This window comes from Vipera ursinii (assembly GCF_947247035.1).
Source record: "Vipera ursinii genome assembly, chromosome: 6".
Taxonomy (NCBI): Eukaryota; Metazoa; Chordata; class Lepidosauria; order Squamata; family Viperidae; genus Vipera; species Vipera ursinii.
This window is the reverse complement of record NC_139515.1, coordinates 19,334,200-19,355,040: the sequence shown is the minus strand read 5'-3', so window position 1 is coordinate 19,355,040 and position 20,841 is coordinate 19,334,200. Positions and strand designations below refer to the sequence as shown.

Genomic DNA, 20,841 nt, shown 5'->3' with positions numbered 1-20,841 from the left:
TTCCTCCTCTTGTGACATCTTCCTCCGTCTACTTTTAGATTGGCATAGGATCCTCCATTTGATTAGACGTGTCATTCCCATTATCTCCGAGTCTTGGATGTGCTGGGAAGAGAACGATGGAACTGGAGTCGCAAACACGTAGAAGGAAGACCCCAACTTGGCGGAAGCAAAGTAGCGTTGCATGGAGCAAACATTTTTCTTTAACGACTGAGGCCGGTCGGAGAGGCTGCCCGACCAATGGCCGGGATTCAGATCGGAAAGGGAAGCCTATCGCCTTGCAATCGATTCCAGCTCGATTTCTCTTCTCCTTACTCTGCTCAGCCTCTCCATTCATCTCCTTTCTCTCTCTCTCTCTCCCTCCCTCCCTCCCTCCTCCTCCTCTCCTCCCTTCTCCATCTCCTCAGCGCCGTCTGTTGGCCTCCTCCCCTCCCTCGGTCTCCTCCCCGCCGGCTCAGTTTTGCTCTTCCACTTCCAGCTGCAACTCAGTCGCCGTTGTTGCTGCTGCTGCTGCCGCCGTCGCCGGCTCGGGAAAATGTCTGAGCGAGGCGGCTTCTATAAGCAGGATTTGAATAAAACAGTGTGGGAGGTTCCCCAGCGCTATCAGCACTTGACCCCGGTGGGCTCGGGGGCTTACGGCTCCGTGTGGTAGGTGCTGGAGGGGGAAGGCAGCGGGCAGGTGCCGGGATGCGCTTTCAGGCATCTCTATCCGGGGCGGGGGTGGGGTGGGGTGGGGTGCGGAAGGAGGATTCCCCGTGAAGGCTTAAGAGTAATTCCCCCGCCATTTAGGAACTTAACAATGCGGAACAGCTTAACTCGCTACAAACACACACGGCCTGTCTTGTGCTGGGCGTGTGCGGAGATCGAGGAGGCGCACAATGGGAACACACCCACAACCCTGCAAGGCTCCGGTGGCATCTGAAGAGACCCCGGGTGCCGGCATGAAATAATGAGAGTGGGGCTGGGCAGGGCCGACTTGTGTACCACCCCCCCCCCCCGGCGGAAGGAGGTCACTTAGAATCTGGTGCTTAAGTTAACACAATAAATAGGCCAAGCTTGAGTTTTGATTTGGTCTGGGCTGTGTGTTTGTGTGTGTGTGCACACGCGCGCAAGGGAGAGATTTGCGCGTCTGGGTGTTTTGGGGGGAGTGGTGGGGGGCTTCCTTTCGTTTGCGACCCCAAGCCCTTCGGCTAGTTGTATGGTTCACTGGCTTGGACAAACGGGCAGGTGGGTTACAGGTAAGGCAGAAGGGGAATTGGGGTGGAGCATAGGAGAGAATTACAGGCCTAGATAACGTGTGAAGAAGGAGGCCTGGATAGACTGATTTGCTTGGTGGAGTACAGTATTTGATTTACCAGTAAGTGTTTATTCTGTCGTCGATGATTTGCAGGAAGCAATAGACCAAAAGGGGAGAGAAATATTTGGAGGGGAGGGGGCAATGCATACAACTTGACCTTACGTTGTGTCTATAAATAATTATTTGGGGGAAATCAAAAGAGCCACTTCGAAAATGCTTTCGAAATAGAATTGCAAGTAACGAGGCAGATGGAGCAGGGCTTTTTAAAAAGTATTGGGACCTCTTTCTGGCAGACTTCAGAGTTGATCATCTTTTGTTTGAAGCAGGTGTAGGCAGAGACTATATGTATATGGGTGGTGTGCAAAAGGTGTGCAGTGTAACAGGCTTTGTTTGTCTTCCTTGTTGCTCTGAATTGTGCAGCCCACTGGGTTTGTGTTCAGATTCCTGTCTCTTCCCTGCCCCCACTGGGCTTTGGAGCAGAGACAGGGCTTTCACAATGCAATTCAGCCTGGAATTCTTCCCAGGTTGCTAAGGGTAACCCCAGACCATGCCAGCTACTGAAAAGAGGTTTCCCCAGGCTATTTTTGAAGACCTTCCCTCTTTCTGCATTGTACTGCAATGGGAATGGGACTTTAAGCAGGGTGATGCTTTTCTTCCTACAGCTATTAAGATCAAATCTGAAGAGCTGTTTTAGAAGCTGTTAGCAATATTTTGGAGTGATGCACCAGCCTTACTGAAATGCACTCTAGAGAGAATTGAGCAACCCCATTTCTCTAGAAAAGGGTCATATTTCAAACAATTGTTATCTTTCCCCTTTATATATCACATGATTGCTACGTATCATGTGGAGTTCCTTTGGGTTAACTGCTAGTCAAGTAATTAAAAATTATGCATCAAGATTTATGTTATTAGTGTTTGTGTAATTAGACCTCAGGATAAAAAAGGCCAAGTTTAAACAAATCTCTAAATGAGAAATCAGTTGGGGGAAAGTAAACCTAAGCATGTCGCTTGGGATGGCTGATGGGAAAAAAGAAAGAATATACATATGATGTAAGAAAAAGACATAACATTAGCTTTGTTTGTTTTGTGCAGTCGGAAGTAAGGAATTTGGGAGTAAATAGGATAAGTTTTCAATGTGAAAGGAATTTATATTAGAGCTGAGGCTATTTAACTTATTAAAATCTGTTTGTAGTTGTCCTGAGCAGTAAGGTAGCCAAGTTTCTGAATGTCGCCATATAATTCTAAAGTGAAGCTTAAAGCAGCTGGCCAAAAACTGCAAACATTTAATCTCTTTAAGTTGGGTGTACATGACTAGCAGAACAACAAATATGATTCAGTGCAGTAAAGTACAAAGGGAGAGATACTGGAGGCCAAAGAGAAAAAGGTACTTTTAGATATACCCTAATGAGATTCTGTAATTATCCAGAAGAGTTATCTTTAGTGGATATTTGGTAAAAGATCATTATGTATGATATGTATAATTTATATAGAGATTTATAAATATGATAAATGTCCTGACTTAGGCAGAATTTTGTCTCATATAAATTGGGCAGCATCAGTGTCAAGACAGATCATTAGTTCACAAGATTTTTATTACAAATATTGTCACAGGATGTATTAATTGGTATGAGCTAAGTTAGTTTTAAAAGACAAATAGAACATTGTTGGAAAATTGACTTATCGCTAAAACAATGAAATGGATCTTTCATGTTCAGAGGCAGGATAACAAGTCTTATGGACATAAAATGGCCAAGGATAGGTATATTCATGTGTTGCTTCAGAAATCCTGGAGAATTTGGCTGGCCATTTTGGAAACATGGACTGGACAGGTCAGCCTATAAGTATAAGAGATTAGTAGCTCTGTTTTACCCAAAGTACTTTTCCAAAAGGGAACTGGACTTTGTTTTTTCTTGAAGACATTTCTCATCCAAGAATGAGAACCGAAATGTCTTCAAGGAAAAAAAAGTCCAGTTGCCTTTTGCAAAAGCACCTTCAGGATAACCATGAGCTGGATGGATGACTGAGTATCAATAGACACAATTGGCTCTCTTTTACTTTTATTAAGCTTTGATGAACTTTACTGAGGACTTGAAATGTGTTCCATAACTGCCAAGTGTTGATTTTGATATAACTGTTGATGGGATTATTCAAGTCACTATATTGATATATTTGCTGAGAAGGCAATAGCAAACTTCTGCATCCTTTCCAAGAAACCTGCTTAAGATATATCTGTGTGGTCACTAAGAGCTGAGATGAGTGAAAGGGAATCTTACTTATTCAGTCAGGCGCACTTTTTCACTTGGGGGGTTAACGGGATCTATTGTGTGTTAAATAGGTAAAGGTAAAGGTTCCCCCGCACGTGTGCTAGTTGTTTCCGACTCTAGGGGCCGATGCTCATCTCCGTTTCAAAGCTGAAGAGCCAGCGCTTGTCCGAGGACGTCTCCGTGGTCATGTGGCCGGCATGACTAGACGCCAAAGGCGCACAGAACGCTGTTACCTTCCCACCATAGTGGTCCCTATTTTTCTACTTGCATTTTTACGTGCTTTCAAACTGCTAGGTTGGTAGAAGCTGGGACGAGTAACAGGCGCTCACTCTGTTACGCGGCACTCGGGATTCAACCCGCCAAACTGCCGACCTTCTGATCGACAAGCTCAGCGTCCTAACCCACTGAGCCACCGCGTCCCTGTGTATTAAATAGTCCCTTGTAAATGCTTCCTCTACACTGTGTTCTAGTACCGGTATGCAACATGGCCAATCACCAAAAGTCAGTATGGTGTTAAAAAGTTAAGGAGTTGGACTAGACCGGAGAAAGGCAAGTTCAAATCCACCTAGAGTTATTGAAGCTCATTGGGAAACTTTGGACCAACCATTACTTTTCAGATCAGACTTCCTTGAATGATTATGATTATGAGGAAGATTGGAGGAGAGAATGGCCTTTGTATTACCATGCACTCTTGGAGGGAAGGAAGGATATGCCGCTAATGAATTAAATCAAAATGATTTTCAGGGAGTTTCAAGTAAATAAATAATTTGATCACTTGAATAGGAAGATGATGAAAGCTGAAAGGTCAGGCTGTCTGGGTAGTATGTGATGGTAAACCCCATTATTCATTCAGATGGCAACTGCATTTTCTGTCTTTCAGGGTAAAAACAGACCTTTAGCAACGATCAGTTTGTGCCTTAATTGATTTATCAGTGGAGGTGTGAAATTTCTTTCTGAGAAATTTAACCATGTAATAGTGAAATAATTGATGCACACATATACACAAATTCAATAAAAAAAACTTTGCTGGTTGTTTCAAGGCCTGTGGGGAGAGAGAAACATCCTGAACTATCCAAGATAAAAGTCCATTAGTAAGGGTGACTATACAAAAGGCCGTGCTCAGAGTCCCCACCGAACTCATCTGCCTAAGAGGTAGGATATATAATTGGGTATCAGAAGATAAAGAAATAAACAGGTATATTCTTACTATGGAGATGAATCATAATGCCACTGTGCTTTATGTCAGAAAATTCTCTCTTTGGGCCTTAGCAAATTAAATAATCCATAAAATTCATTTCAAAGCAGACTTGGGCATTTTTTAAAATTGTGCAAATAACACCTAAATATTGAGCTTTAACCTAGGTTAGAGGTAAGCAATTTGGAAGAATACAAGAACATGTTCAGGTGAGGATCACAAAGTGTGGGGGAGATACGTCATCCTTAAAGAAGAATGTAAAGTTTTCTGTTCTTCAGACTGAACACACTAGAGACTCTTTTATCATCTTGAATGCTCTTTTCTGGACATGCTCCCGTTTGTCCATGTCTTTCTCAAAGTGGGACAATTCAGAACTGGACGTGATAGTTTAAGTGCAGTCTGATATGGAGTAGAGAAAAAGGATATTTTCTCTTTGTCTTGATACTCTATCTATATTTAGATTTAACTCAGTTATTCACCTTATCTGAGACTAGCTCACTGGAAAAGGCATTCATATGTCTTCTTCATACCACCCTGTGAAGAACTGAACCTTTGAATCCTACAAAACAGTTGTTAGTGAGGTATGCTTCCAACTGTTTATATGTCCACCACTTAGAAAATGACTTCATTGTGATCCCAAATTTCTTAAGCGCCTTCAATGCTATTGAGTGATCTTCAGCTTTGGGTACTTTTTAAAAATCACTTTAGACAGAAGAAATGCTATATGATCATAAGAAAACAAAGTCTATTTGCAGTTAGACTGTCCAAACATTGATTTTTTTCTTCCTTTCCACTTTTGCCAGTGATTTTGCAGAGTCATTGCACAGTTTAATTTCTGAGGAGCTAGTGTAGCAGTGTATCCATACGGAGAATTATTCCGACAATTGCTTTAGATTCTACCAGTAAACGTGGCAAGAAGAATTAGTGTTTTCTATCCTATATTGGCTACTTTAGGTTAGTTTGCTGGTTAGTTTGCTTATCTCATGTTGTTAACGTTATAATGTTTGTACAACATGCGGATCCTGGCAAAAGTGATTTATAAGAGAGAGACTACTCACACAAAAATAGGCAAAACTGTCACTTGAAACTATACAGTAGTCTTCGACCTACAAGGGTTCATTTAGTGACTGTTCAAACTTACAACGGCACTGAAGAATTGACTTATGACCATTTTTCACACTTTTGACCATTGTAGCATTCCCCACAGTCATGTGATCAAAATTCAGACACTTGGCAAGTGACTCAGTTTTATGACAGTTGCAGTGTCCCAGGGTCATGTGATCACCTTTTACGACCTGGCATGCAAAGTCAACGAGGAAGCCAAATTCACTTACCAACTGTGTTACTAGCTTAATTACAGTGATTCACTTAACAACTGTGGCAAGGAAGGTTGTAAAATGGGGCAAAATTCACTTAACAAATGTTTTACTTAACAACATAAATTTTACACTCAATTGTGGTTGTAAGTCAAGGACTACCTGTACACATTTGAAATAAAATGCAGAACCCATAAGATATAAGCTTTTACAAAACTGAAGCCTTCCTTGCAACAATAGGTTATCTTAATTATGATCTCTTAATTGAACCATTCTATTGTCCATAATTTGGGTTGTTCACAGAGAGGTTTTTTCCATTCTTCCTTGGGAAACTCCTCATGCTACGCGGCTCACTTTATGCAAACTTTCTACTTACATCAAGTGATTTAAAATGTATTTGATTCTTTGTTGCACATAAAAGGATTGCTATTTGATGAAGCTAATTAGAGATTCCTGCCTTGCTATTAACAGAATCATGTATTTCTCTCTCTAAATTTCATTTCCACGTGACTTTTTTGTTCTTGGTACAATTCTTTCTTTGAAAGGTTTCTAGTTTGCACTCTCCCTTCTAGCTTCCATATCACTAATTCATGTTTATTCTGCCATTTTATGCTTAATGCACATAAGTTGAGATGAAATGTTATCATTTTTCTTAGCATCTATCCTGCATTCTTACAAGGTCCATTTATTTTTGCAGAGCACTTACTTTGTTTTTGTAGTGAAATTAAATTGATGCATGATGAGGGGGGTTGGCTTGTTTATCAAGTTGATGCTGATTTGGACTGAAAAGGAATGACTAGCTCAAGGCCAGTTTCCATGCCTAAGAGAGGACTAGAATCTACATCTCCTTGCTCCTAGTCCAGCACCATAGCCAATTCACCAGGTTTGGCTGTTTTTGAAGTGAATTTGAAACACTCATATGGGGACTGTAGCCAAGAAATTAAAAGATGCTTGCTCCTGGGGAGGAAAGCCATGGCAAATCTAGACAGCACACTAAAAAGCAGAGACATCACCCTGTCAACAAAAGTGCGTATAGTCAAGGCTATGGTCTTCCCAGTTGCAATGTATGGCAGTGAAAGTTGGACCATAAAAAAGGCTGAGCACCAAAGAATTGAGGCCTTTGAACTATGGTGTTGGAGAAGACTCCTGCGAGTCCCTTGGACTGCAAGGCGATCAAACCGGTCAGTCCTAGAGAAGATCAACTCTGACTGCTCTTTAGAAGGCCAGATCCTGAAGCTAAAACTCAAATACTTTGGCCACCTAATGAGAAGGAAGGACTCACTGGAGAAGAGCCTAATGCTGGGAAAGATTGAGGGCAATAGAAGAAAGGGACGACAGAGAATGAGGTGGCTGGATGGAGTCACTGAAGCAGTAGGCGTGAGCTTAAATGGACTCTAGAAGATGGTAGAGGACAGGAAGGCCTGGAGGAATGTTGTCCATGGGGTCGCGATGGGTCGGACACGACTTCACAGCTAACAACAATATATATATGTATGTATGTATGTATGTATGTATGTATGTATGTGTGTATATAGTAAATTATATGGATTTGTGTAGTGATCCTAAAATCCAAACATATCCATTTAAAATCAGTATTAGTGGCTACAATCCAGATGACTTCTGCAAATATGGAGAAAACCAAAATGAAGAAGACAGATTCAGGGTCTTAGACCAAAAATACTGGGTTAGAAACCAGATTCATACCTTTCTTTAGACATGAAGTGTGGGCTTCTCTCTCCTCATGCTTTCTGCAAGGACACAGGGAGATTTATAAAGGTGGTCCTTCCCTTACAGCCAAATTTGGGTCCTGAAGATACAGTGTTAAATGGTATGGGCATCATATGAAAACACCCAATTTTATGACCTTTTTTGCTATGGGTTGTTAAGTGAGACATCACAGGACTGCAACTTGCAAACTTCAATTCAGGCTTCTTTATTGACTTTGCTCATCAGAAGCCAAGCTGGGAAACGGAGCTCAAGTGTTAACTGAACACTGCAAGGAGTTCTTGCCAAGCACTTAGATCACAATCACATGACTGTGATGACACTATCAGTTGCAAGGACTGACTGGAAGTCATATTTTTCAGTGCAGTAACTTTGAACAGTCATTAAATAAATGATAACTTATATATTTATTTATTTTATTTATTTTTATTACATTTATATCCCGCCCTTCTCCAAAGACTCAGGGCGGCTTACAAGCTTAGCAGTAGCCTTCATTCTATGTATATGCCTGCTTGTTAGGGCTTTCACACACACACCAAGCGGCATTATTACAAAGTCAGCTTATTGCCCCCAACAATCTGGGTCCTCATTTTACCTACCTCGGAAGGATGGAAGGCTGAGTCAACCTTGAGCCTGGTGGGATGCGAACCTGCACTAATTGCAGGCAGCTAGTGTTACTTAAGGAGGCATTAGCCCACTGCTCCACCAAGGCTCTCAGTCCCCTGAAAGATGACAAAAAACGTATTTTCTATCATTGGCAGTCCATCAGCTTCTTAGTCCCTCACTTCTCTGACATTTAATTTTGGGTTAAAGGTTCTGATAGCCCAGGCAACTTCTCTGAGTGATAAAATTCATCAATAAAAAAATACTTCCCATCAATAATAATTTGTTCCCAGCTATAATAATTTTTAATACAAGTTCATGCAATTTCTGAACAGCACGTATGCAGTGTTTGATTGAGGTTAATATAATGTTGCTAATTAGTGTAACAGGTTTATGGCTTCTCTATGGTTCAAATATGATTAGACACTGACTCTTGGTTGTGTTTTTGGATACAGTTCAACTCAGATAGAATCCTTTTTTAATTAGGGATTCTACAGTTACAGAGGAAGTATTAACTCATCTCCAGACTTTGTTGTCAGGTTTTCAAGTGGGGGATAGTGTGTTGTGCTGTGTATGTGTTAACTACCTTGTAAGGGACTGATAACAGTATAAAAGATCATTGGTTATCATTTGCTTTGTTTGTTGCACATAACCCTCTGTGAAAACTTCATAACAGTTAGAAAGGAAAATTAATAATAGTATTATAAAAATCTTTACCTCTATCTCACTGAGGAATATCACTCTTCATAACAAAATAATCACATATTGCGGGGTGGGAATCTTTCATTATAACAATCCCAAAGGCTTTCTGACACAGCCAGGTCTTAGCAGCTTCTCTAAATGGAGAGCTTATCTAACTTTGGATGGAGTTTGCTCCAAAGAATAGGACAGGACTGGACAGGACAAGAATACAACAAGAACAGAACAGAATAGAATCTTGGGGGTCTTCTAGTCCAGCCCCCTGCTCAAGCAGAAGAACCTATACCATTTCAGACAAGTGACTGTCCAATCTCTTCTTAAAAACCTCCAACGATGGAGCACCTACGATTTCTGAAGGCAAGCTGTTCCACTGGTTAATTGTCCTCACTGTTAGGAAGTTTCTCCTTAATTCCAGGTTGGTTCTCTCTTTGGTCAGTGTCCAACCATTGTTTCTTGTCCTCCCCTCTCTTGCTTTGGAGAATAGTTTGATGCCCCCTTCTTTGTGGTGGAGGAGAGGAGAGGCAATGCAGACGGCCTTCTTGTGGCCCCTAAATATATCACTCCTTCAGAAATGGAATTTAAAAAGTGTTCTCCCTTTTAAATTTAATGGGTAGGCATTTGGGTGAAGGTGGTCTTGAAGGTACCCAGATTCTGAGCCATGGAGGGGTCTAAAGTTATAACTAGCCTCTTGAATTGCACTTGAAAGCCAACAAACAGCCAGTACATTCTTGCGCATAATGGGCACCCATAACTGCTTGAATTGTATCAGAACCAGCTGTACCTTCTTGATGGTATTTAGTAGTAGTTTCCTGTATAGTGGATTGCAATAATCCAATTGAGAGATGACCAAGGCATGAATGACATGAGCAGGCTTGCTAATTCAGTAATGGTTTCAATAGGTACACAAGATGAGCTGTGCAGTGCCCTGTTTAGTCATTATTTTTAATAGGAGTTGTTTTAGTCATTATTTTTAATAGGAGTTGTTTTCCAAGGATTTGTTATGAACTTGTGCAGTCCAAGGAGGAATGACTACATTCAGAACCAAAGTTGGAATATTGTTGGTCTGAGTTAACAATCTATTTCTGATTTTCACATTCTGAACTAATTTATGTAAAACATAATTATTTAATTCCCCACAGATTTCCCACATACAGCAACATAACATCAAAACATTTTTTTAAACTTATATTTTCACATTTATCTATGAACATAGCTAGTATGCTAGATTGGTATTACAGGAAAATACCACTTCCTCACAATCCGTATCAGACAAAGTTGTGTACTAATGTGACATTGAAGTTTTGTGTTTGTTAATTCCAGCATAGAACTTGAGTAACATATTTTAGCTTGAGTTTCAGTACAAAGAATGTGTTTGTTATCTGTCCTTCACGTCAGCAAATTCTCCATTTCCATTTTACAGAGTTCTTGCAATGCGTAAAAATTTACTTTCTTTCTTGTTAGCAACCAAAATGTTCCTTGCAAGGGCTCCTTGTGAACTAAAAACTGTGAAACAAAGGATTGTCTAAAAGTAACAACTGTCAAGCCATGAAAATAATTCTAAGGGTGTTTTTTTGCTTTGAACTGATGAATCGTAGCATTACAATCACATTTTTACAAATTGCAATTGAGCAAATCTGTTACTTCTTTGTAGCTGCCTTCTATGACATTGTATTCTCTAGAATAGATCAGGGGTGTCAAACTGCCAGCCCAGAGGTCGGATGCATCCTGTCGAAACCGCGCCCACCCCATTGCTGGCAATGGAAAAAAAGTTGTGATATGTCGCGACATGTCACGTGACATTGCGAGTTTGACACCCCTGCTCTAGATGCTGGACCATGGATTGAAGAATACTACTGAGATCCTCCTGGACTGGGCAGACTTTGCTAACCTTTTCTCTCTTTTGTTCTGCATATCTGAATATGCCTCATGGAGAATGGGTGAAGCTACAATTTATTTTCCAAGAAAAGAGGAATCTTTCAGAAGAAGCTATGGTAATATTCCCAATGTTGGCTTGTTTTTCCTCTTACACTGACTAGGGCAAGAGCAAAATAATAGGAGAAGATCTGTGTCTAGAGGCATGTTGTACCCTAACCCCTATTAAACCAAGGAATCAAGCCATGGTAATGCAAATGGGAGGAAACAGGGCAGTTTGCAATACAGAGAAATAGACTAAGTTTTCACCAGGCTTTTTATCGTTAAATCTTTATTAAAAGTAGCTCTGTGTTTAGGAGATGAACTCCACAGAATTTAGTGAAACTTGTGAGTTTTCCAGCTTGCCATGATCAAGCTACATGATGTCTGATAAGACTTTCCATAGTGAGGCCTCATTCTTTGATTTCAACCCCAGAGCTGGGCACAAATTTTATTGTGCTCAGTAACATAATTCACATTGGAAGCAGCAAAATGTTTTACAGTCCCTCAGAGACATAAAAAGAGGAAGAAGGTTTGGGAGGAGAAAATCTGAAAATAGTGTTTGGAATGAAGAACTGTGCAAAAAGACTTTCATTCAAACAGCGTCAGCAAATAAAACACTTTTAACTAGTTCCATTCAGTTGCTTCAGATTCTTTTCTTTCTTCATTTTTCTTTCTCTCACACGCTTTTGATCCTTCTGAAAATCAAATTTGGGAAGGGGTTTTTGCCAGTACAAAAATATGAGGACTTTCCGTATAACAATAAACTAAGCAGAATTTTGTTACAATTCTTTATGGGATATACTTTGGAATGTCATAAAAATTCAAGATAGCAATGTCAAACCATAGCTAATTTGTGTGTGTATGTGTGTGTGTGTGTGAGAGAGAGAGAGAGAGAGAGAGATCAATCTGCTTGCAGTATTAGTTTAAAAAAAACAATTGAAGAAAGACAATTCAGAAAAAGCCTGTAAAGTTTTTTTAAAACGTGTCACTGACGTAATTCTTTGAGAGTTCTCTACACTAAAGACCACCCTTGGAAGCTTCTTACCTTTAGTCCCTGCTGTTCTAATTGAACTAAAAAGGGATTTGACCAGAAAACACCTAGCCATACAAAATCTGGAGTAAGACAGTGGGAGAGATTTCCACTGTAATGAAGAATCAAAATAACTTTATCAAAGACTATTCCTCTTGAGCGCCAACGTTTAGATTTGAAATGCTTTCTGCTTCCCTTTTTATATCAGGCTAGCTTGTGTGTGTGTGTGTGTGTGTGTGTGTGTGTGTATGCGTGCATGCGTGCATACATGTGCATGTGTGTTCTATCTCACCTAAAAGAAATATGGAAAGATCCATCAGCTCACTATGTTTCTACCCTGTTTGTTAAGAAAGGTTTGTACTTTGCATCTACTGGGAATCTGAGTAGGCTGATACAAAGGAACTACCTATTTCTTTCTTTCTTCTTTTTTTGGCAGCACACTCACCTGCAGGCAATCCTCTATACTTTCCAGCATAGAATTCCTGGATTTCTGCAGCAGGATAAATTACTCAATGCAATGCTTCGTTAAATCTCAATGTCCAACACTTACAAACCCTTTACTAGGTGGGATACCAACATATATTTTAGAAAAAGTATTTTAAATTTCAGATTGTGAAATACCAGTCTCTGCCAAGATACGTAACATTTGACACGACATACATAGAGTTCTGAGCATGACAGGTCGCTTAGTTGGAGCGAACATGCACAGGACCAATATTCGTAGTCTTGATTGTTTTGCTGTTGGATTGCATTGGGTGATGACAGCACCAATTACTGTTTGCAATGAAGAAAGATTCTGAGTCACCCAAGGTTAACTTATATGATCAAAGCTTTGTGCATTTATAGTGAAAACTTGCTTACTGCCAGTGGCGCCTGGAGCAATCTTTTGTAGCATTGTAAATTGGTAGATTTTAATTAATGATGTGCATTAGAGGATTACATTAAAGCATATCAATATTTGGCAGGCATAATTAGCATTTGATATATCTAGACAGGGTGGCAGACTCTCTAATGAATAGAGGCTCCAATCTGTTCACCAGGGGCCCAGAAGTCAGATCTTGATGCTCCCAAGGCAACCTTGCCTTGGAGACATGGAAGATAAGGAAGCCAAATTTAAGGAGACTGATTCTCTGGGTATTTGTCAAGATAGATGGGAAAGAGGTATCACTTGAGGATAATCTTTGGGTAGTTATTATAAAAAACACAAAATTTATTACGTGTCAAATGTTACAAAATAACGACAACACCTGAGATAGTTTCTCTCCCGCCCCCAAAGAAAGCGTAGCTAAGGTTCTTATATCAGCAATGTTTTAGCTTTAATTCAGATATTCAGGACCGCTCTGTGGAAATGCAATCTGAACAGGAGAACCTGGGAACAGCTCAGTTCTTTTTTTTCCATTAGTTATTTTGTTCCTGCAAGATCAACTCGGGGAACATTTATAAAGACCTGCTGTTGCCCCTGTATGAATTAAGATTTCTCTCATTCTGAACTGGATTCGCTGGCTACATTCAAGTGATTGTCCCTTTCCGCATAAGGTGTTAAGTTTATGTTTGCCTTCTACAACTTTGAATGAGTGATTATGTGCCACCAAGTCACTTTTGGTTCCCAGTGGCCACATATAGTTTCTCTACTACGGCAATGATTCCCTACCTAACCTGATCTTTCAGGTCTTCCAACAGTGCATTGTAACTGAGCTTATCAACTTTCCTGCTGGTCATCAGCTTCTTTCCTTTCCTTCTACTTTTCCCAAAATTAGAACTTTTTTCAGAGAGCCGGATCTTTACATGTCATGTCTGAAGTAAGATGTCTGAGCCAGTCATTTGTGCCCTAAGTGAGAACTCAGGCTTGATTTGTTCAATGACCCATTTATTTGTTTTCTTAGCTGCCATGGTATTCTTGATTATATTAAATTTGAATCCTATTTTTTCCCCTGTGTTCCTTAATTTTTATTACTAGAGCTTGCAGATCTGTTGGGTTTTTGCTATCAGGATAGTGTTATCAGCATAGTACAAAATATTGATATATATTTTTCTTTTCATTGTTAAATGCTCATCTTCCTCTAGTCCATCTTCCCTTAATATATTTATTTTATTTTATTTTTTATTTTAATTCCATTTATATACCGCCCTTCTCCGAAGACTCAGGGCGGCTTACAAGCTTAGCAGTAGCCTTCATTCTATGTATATGCCTGCTTATTAGGGCTTTCACACACACCCCAAGTGGCATTATTACAAAGTCAGCTTAATTGCCACCAACAATCTGGGTCCTCATTTTACCTACCTCGGAAGGATGGAAGGCTGAGTCAACCTTGAGCCTGGTGGGACGCGAACCTGCACTAATTGCAGGCAGCTGGTGTTACTTAAGGAGGCATTAGCCCTCTGCTCCACCAAGGCTCACCAATATATATTCAGCATGTAAGTTGAATAAATAAGGAAGTGTATACAGCCTCATCATATTCTTTTGCCATCCTAGAGCTAACATGTTTTATCTTTTTTTTCCCATATTGTGCCTTCTGGATGTCTATATAAGTTTTCCATGGGGGCAAGATACATAAAGATGATGAGAGTTTATGACATGGATAAATGGTATGCTGATTTGCCTGCCTGTTACAAAGTTTGCTGATATCCTGGGCTATCTGGATCAATTTTAGGTAGTCCTGGGAAAGAGAGAGTGCTTTGGTCCATTCCTTTCCTGAGAACAGAAAAATAAAACTTTATTTTAATTTGTATACATTTCTTTTTGTCTAATCACATATATATTTATCAATTCTATCTAGATAGATAGCTAGATAGATAGCTACGTAGCAGATTGTAGTATAGAACTGCTAAGGTTACACTTTAAGGAACGCTATAGAAAGATTTAGATTCACAAGACATTGGGGAATGTTTTGGCAGAAGTTGAACCTGCAGAAGAGAGATGGGTTCCCCTTGAACTGTGATGGAACCAGGATGCTGGCCCTAAAATCAAAAACATGAAAGGGCAATTTTTAAATTGATCTGTAAGAGAAACCCAATGGGTGCTAGCCAGCAATTTTGTCAGTGATGGAGTTGGTGTCCATATCAAAATGTAATAATAATAATAATAACAGCAATAATAGCAGTAGCAGTAATAACACACAAAAGAACACAAAACCCAGCGAAATAGTGAGAGAGTCATTCCTGAATACAGATTTGTCCTGAATACAGCACAAGAAAGGATGAGATGGGAGAGAGGTTGCTTAAGATAGCATTGGAAGATCAGATTCCTATGATAAAATATTACAGTTGATCCTGAGAGAATGCAAGAAATTAAGAATGCATGCTTAAAGTTAAAGTTAAAGTGCGATAGAATTTAATATCTTATTGTTGTTTGCATATTTTAGATTATGTTTGTTTGTATTTTTATACCCTGTATTTAGCTCTGGGAAGTCGGGGAGGGGGGAGTTGGGGAGGTTTGGGGAGAGGGGAGGGGAGGGGTTTTGTATTCAAAAATGTACTGTAAAACTTCAATAAAAAAATGAATGCATGCAGAGAAGTTATTGTAACAATGGGAGATGTCAGTTATCTCTGCATAGATTGGGTGCATTCATGGCATGGATCATGACAAAGAAACCAGACTGTTAAACACTTGTAAGTGATTGTGCCTTAGAATAGTCTTGGAATCAATTAGAGGGGAAGCAACTCTACACTTAATTCTAAGTGGTGTCCATGATCTGCCGTGAGATGCAGCTGCTGTAGAACCAGTTGGAAACAGTGATTCTAATGGTCTTACACATAGCAACCACACAAATGAAAAACTGTTAGTAAGATCCAACACTTTCACTGATGATGTAGCAAGAGAAACATTTCAGAAATGAGACAACTGGGGGGGGGGAAAGGCACCAAAAAGAAAAGTGAAAGGACTCGTATCACTTCATAGTGCCTGAAGGTTAATTAAAACCATAGTAACTAATTCTCTGCTAGACCATATTCTGCATTAGAAGAACAGATCAACCAAATGGAGGAAAAAGGCAACATGGTTTCCTAGTAGTATCTGGGAAGCCATAACAGTTAAGAAATCATCCTTCCAGAAAAGGGAAAAAAAGGAGCCCAAACACTGATCAACACCCTTCCCCCCCAAATGTAAATGATGATAAAGACCAGGGCTTTTTTTCCTCATAGAACGCTCAGAACGGAGTTCCGGCACCTTTTTTGGAGGGAACCTTGTAGGGTAGGCAAGGCGGGTTGTATGACATGTGTGAGTTCCGGCACCTTTTTCTTTTACAAAAAAAGCACTGATAAAGACTACAAAAATAATATTTGAAGAACATATGGCAAAAACTATTAAAGGATATGAGAATAATTTCTTTACATATATTTGAAACAGAAAATGAGCAACAGAACAGCTGGGCTGCTGGAGGACAAAGAAGTGAAATGGATGTTTTGAGGAGGTTATGAAGATTGCAGAGAACCTCAATGAGTTCTTGGTCTCTACTGCAGAGGATATAGAATAGGTACTTGGCTTCCTGTTCTCAGGGAGGAAAAAGAAACAGCAAATTGATGTAACGCTCACACAGAGAAGGCCTCCTCAGGGTACCGTCAGCTAGGCAATGTCGGCTGGCGACCCCCAGGGGGAGGGCCTTCTCTGTGGGAGCGCCAGCCCTATGGAATCAGCTCCCCCCTGAGCTTCGGATGGCCCAAAACCTCCAATCCTTTCGCCGCGGCCTCAAAACACTCCTTTTCCACCAGGCTGACCTGGACTGACAGGCATTTTAATTAATTTATATTTAGAATTTTTAATTTATTTTTTAATTCTTTAATTTTAATTTATTGCACAGATGATTTCAATTTTATTTTTATCTTGATTTCTGTACCTATTATATGTTTTGTTGTTAGCCGCCCTGAGTCCTTCGGGAGATAGGGCGGGATATAAATCCCATCAATAAATAAATAAATAAATAAACAAGACAAGGTATTTCATGACATCTCGACCAAATGCACTTGAACCAGTTACCAGTTTCTGATGACATCTGCTTTTAAACTGAAATTGCTGATCTCTTTATCAAAATATCTTACTCAAATTAATTGCAGTGACATATAATTGGAAGCTAGAAAGGAATCCAGAGGAATTCTGGGAAATTCCCTTTCTATGTGTTTGAGACAGGTTGATAGAAAGGCATATTGTATAATTGCAGCTTCATTTCTAGTTAAGTAGCGCAATTACATATGGGTGTTTAATGTTTAATAATGACAATGCGCAAAATAAAGTTAAACTCTATAATAAAGTTGCATTTTTTTTTCACAAAATGAACGAACAGTCATAACTGTTTGAAAATAGAACTAAAATAAATTGCTGGTTTCAGTTTGAAATGCGAAAATAAGTGAAAAAGGTGAGGTGAATTTTAAAATATATTTTGATTTTGTTTCAGTTCAGCATATGATACCAAAACCAGGCAGAAGGTGGCAGTCAAAAAGCTTTCAAGACCTTTCCAGTCCCTCATTCATGCTAGAAGGACTTATCGGGAGCTTAGATTACTCAAGCACATGAAACATGAAAATGTGAGTGGAAAAACCATGTTATGTAAACCTCCAATAGAAATGGCAATTTGTCTTTTGTTCGGTTTTACTGAAGCAGTAATCAGAAAATCCCTCATTCATACATCGAAGGATAATTTAGCAGGAGCACTTGAACGCTTGTTACATTCTTGTGTATCCTTAGCTAACCTTACATCCAAGTGAAGATCAAGTTTGTGGTTCTAACAGAAGCAGGCTTTAGCAGGCCTGAGCAATTTGATTCAAGTAATCTTTTTGTGTTCATTTTAAGAGGACTGGAATATTGGTAAATGAAGAGTACTGAAGAATAAGGATGTACTTCATTTTGTTTTCAGTCTTTTTTCCCCCAAGACTGTGGCTTTTGTTAGGCATATGGTGTTAGCCTACAATGTTGGGTTGAAAATATATTAACCATGATGCTATGTCTTTAAGATGTTAATTGGCCAATGGGTGTGTAAGTGTTCTCATGGCCATAAGAGGAAGCTAGGAACGTAGCTTCTTTCTCTCTCTGAAGTCACTGCTCTCTACTATTTCTGTTTTTGCTCTGTTACTGTGAACTGTGTATTGACCGCTGGACCGGTAAGAAGACTTTGTATTTTGGATTGCTACTTGGACTGTTTATTTTTGACAGTGCATTTTTGTTCTTACACCACCTTAAAGTAAACTACTTTTTGCTTTTACAACTCAGTGTACTCTTGTGTAACTCTTACTGCTCTCAGTACCCTTCCTTGTCTGTGCAACTCTTTGATAGCCACAAGGAGACCTCTGCACAACAAATTCCTTAACAGCTTTAATTAATCGGGCAGTTTACAGTCCTAGCATTAAAGATATTTTTTAAAGTTATTCCTGCAAAATAAATGCAGTGTTTTGATGAAGGCTGAATTTTGAGATGCAAATGCAAAAAAAACAAAACACCATTCACCAACAATGTAGAACTTTTTTTTAACATGATTAGAATCAACCGCTAACCATTCAGATTGTACCACAGAAAAAATTAGTTCATTTATAACATAAGATCAAATAGCCTAATTGATATACAGGAATTCACTTAAAAGGTTTTATTTCATTAAGTTTTTTTCTTGCTTAAAAAAGGGCTGAGTTTGTTTTGCAATAATTATGGAGTACAGAGCTAGTTAGCAATAACAACAATAGAGGTGGAAGGGACCTTTGAGGTCTTCTATCTAGTCCAGGGGTCGGCAACTTCGGCTCTTTTATGACTCGTGGACTTCAACTCCCAGAATTCCTGAGCCAGCGTAGCTGGCTCAGGAATTCTGGGAGTTGAAGTCCACGAGTCATAAAAGAGCCGAGGTTGCCGACCCCTGATCTAGTCCAACCCCCTGCTCAGGCAGGAAACCCTAGTTCAGTTATAACAGCCTTGATCATTTAAAAAAGGGGGTTTCTCATATTTTCCTTTCTTTCTTTTGGTCCTTGCACACCTCTTTTTTCGGTAGACCATATTAAATTTGCATGTTCCATCCAATCTTGAAAAAGCAGGATGGTGCATACATATCACAATGTCACTGCAAATTAGAGTGACAAATCAGAATAAATGTTAATTTGGGCATAGATTGTGATGTAGAAACAGAGTGCCAAAAATTTTTTATAGCATGACTCATCCCCAAATCAACATGTATACATGTTTACAGTGAAAGTATCCACAATGCTGGTTGTATGGAAACAAGTGGCAATATCAGTATCTGTATCCTGCCCTATAAATCTTTATTTTCATGTTTTACTCTAATGTTAAATGCTTTTTTAAAAAGATAAATGAAAGATGGAGGCTTATTTGAAGCATGGTAGGAGGTATGTAGGCATAGTAATGAATAGGCAGATATTTCTTAAAAACCTGTTCCTGACTTGGGAACAATCTAAATCTGAGCTATGAAAGAAGAAGAAAAAATCAGTCCTAATCAACCTGCAAGTACAGTTGCTCTCTTAGCAATTAGAATTCAGCAGTTATATATAACTGATATTGTTGACTAAAGTATGCCAGACCTCTGTTTCTAGTCTCAGTTGTCTTTGTCTAGAAATCTTCAAAATCAGTGTGTAAAATCCTGTAGTACCCTATGCGTTTCAGTAGGTAAAATAAAAATTCTTTCTTTGTTTCAGGTTATAGGATTACTAGATGTTTTTACACCTGCAGCATCAATAGAAAATTTTAACGAAGTGTAAGTAAAGTTTGAAATGAAATGGATAATTGGCAAGTTACTGGGATATGTAGCATTGGCGTTAGATAGCCAAAATCAAATGTTTGTAAGTTGAATTAATTTCAGTGATATAATGAAATATGTGGTTAACTTTTTCTATTGCATCCCGTCAAATCTCATAATAATGTTTAATTGTGATGGAGGTACAACTATCGGGATACAGTTTTTGGATATGAAGAACCTTAAAAGGGATTTTGGCTTGCTACTGGAAGTAGGATGTTATAAGATGAATCATCTTTTTGTTTAATCTTCTTTTGTAAGGGCAGTAATTTTTAATGTTTTTAAAGAAATGTTAAATGGATTAAGATGCTTAAGAAAACAGCTCACTTAGAGCAAGGGTCCCCAACCTCCGTCCGCTGACCGTATTGGGCCACAGGCACTTAGGAACCGGGCCACACAGCTGGAGGTGCGCTGAAAGCGCGTCTTCCACCTTGTTCTGTTCCAGCCTTTAACCGGCCCTGCAGAAATGTCAGGGACAACCCCTTTGTTATATTCAATAGGCTGGAATTAAGCCAACCAAATTTATTTGCAAAAACTGAACGAAACAGTTCAAAACAGAGTAAAACAAATACAGACCGAGACTATATCAGAAGCTCTTCAAACGGTTGCCTTCAGCAACCAGCACCTCCCACACATTCCCCTTTTAAACAACAGTCTCAGGGCATGGCTTCTCTTTGCCTCCTCCCGAGGTGCCTCATTGCTTTTCTTTGTTCACTTCTGCTTGTCTGCCTCCTGCTTCAAGCATCCTTGAACAAAGTCAGCTGTGGGTCGTCTTTGTCTAATCTTTCAGGCTCACACAGCTGGGTCTGAGGAGGAACAAGATGGGAGGGGCTGGCTGAGAGCTCTGCGATGCATCTGCAACCAAAGGCTCTCCAAACCCCTCCTCCTCCTCCTCCTCAGAATTGTCCGATTCAGCTGCCGAAACCACAGGCTGACACTGAATCACAACACACCTCCAGGAATGCAGCAAATCTGGGCCAGGCGGGAGGGGCCGGGCAGAAGCTGTCTTGCTCAGTGCAAGGTCCTCTGATGGCTGCGCTTGCAACTTGTTTGCAACATCTGACCTCCGCATCCTTCCTCCTC

General features: G+C 39.8%; 1 protein-coding gene across 1 annotated transcript in view; it reads left to right on the top strand.

The window, feature by feature from the left end:
• Nucleotides 1-493: 493 nt before the first annotated feature.
• The window catches only part of MAPK11 (mitogen-activated protein kinase 11), a 43,433-nt gene continuing 23,085 nt past the window's right edge, over nucleotides 494-20,841 (top strand). Inside the window, exons 1-3 of the mRNA XM_083365664.1 lie at nucleotides 494-645; nucleotides 17,428-17,557; nucleotides 19,661-19,719. Coding sequence (XP_083221790.1) covers nucleotides 533-645; nucleotides 17,428-17,557; nucleotides 19,661-19,719 — 302 coding nt within the window. The 5' untranslated portion in view covers nucleotides 494-532. The remainder of the gene's footprint in view (nucleotides 646-17,427; nucleotides 17,558-19,660; nucleotides 19,720-20,841) is intronic.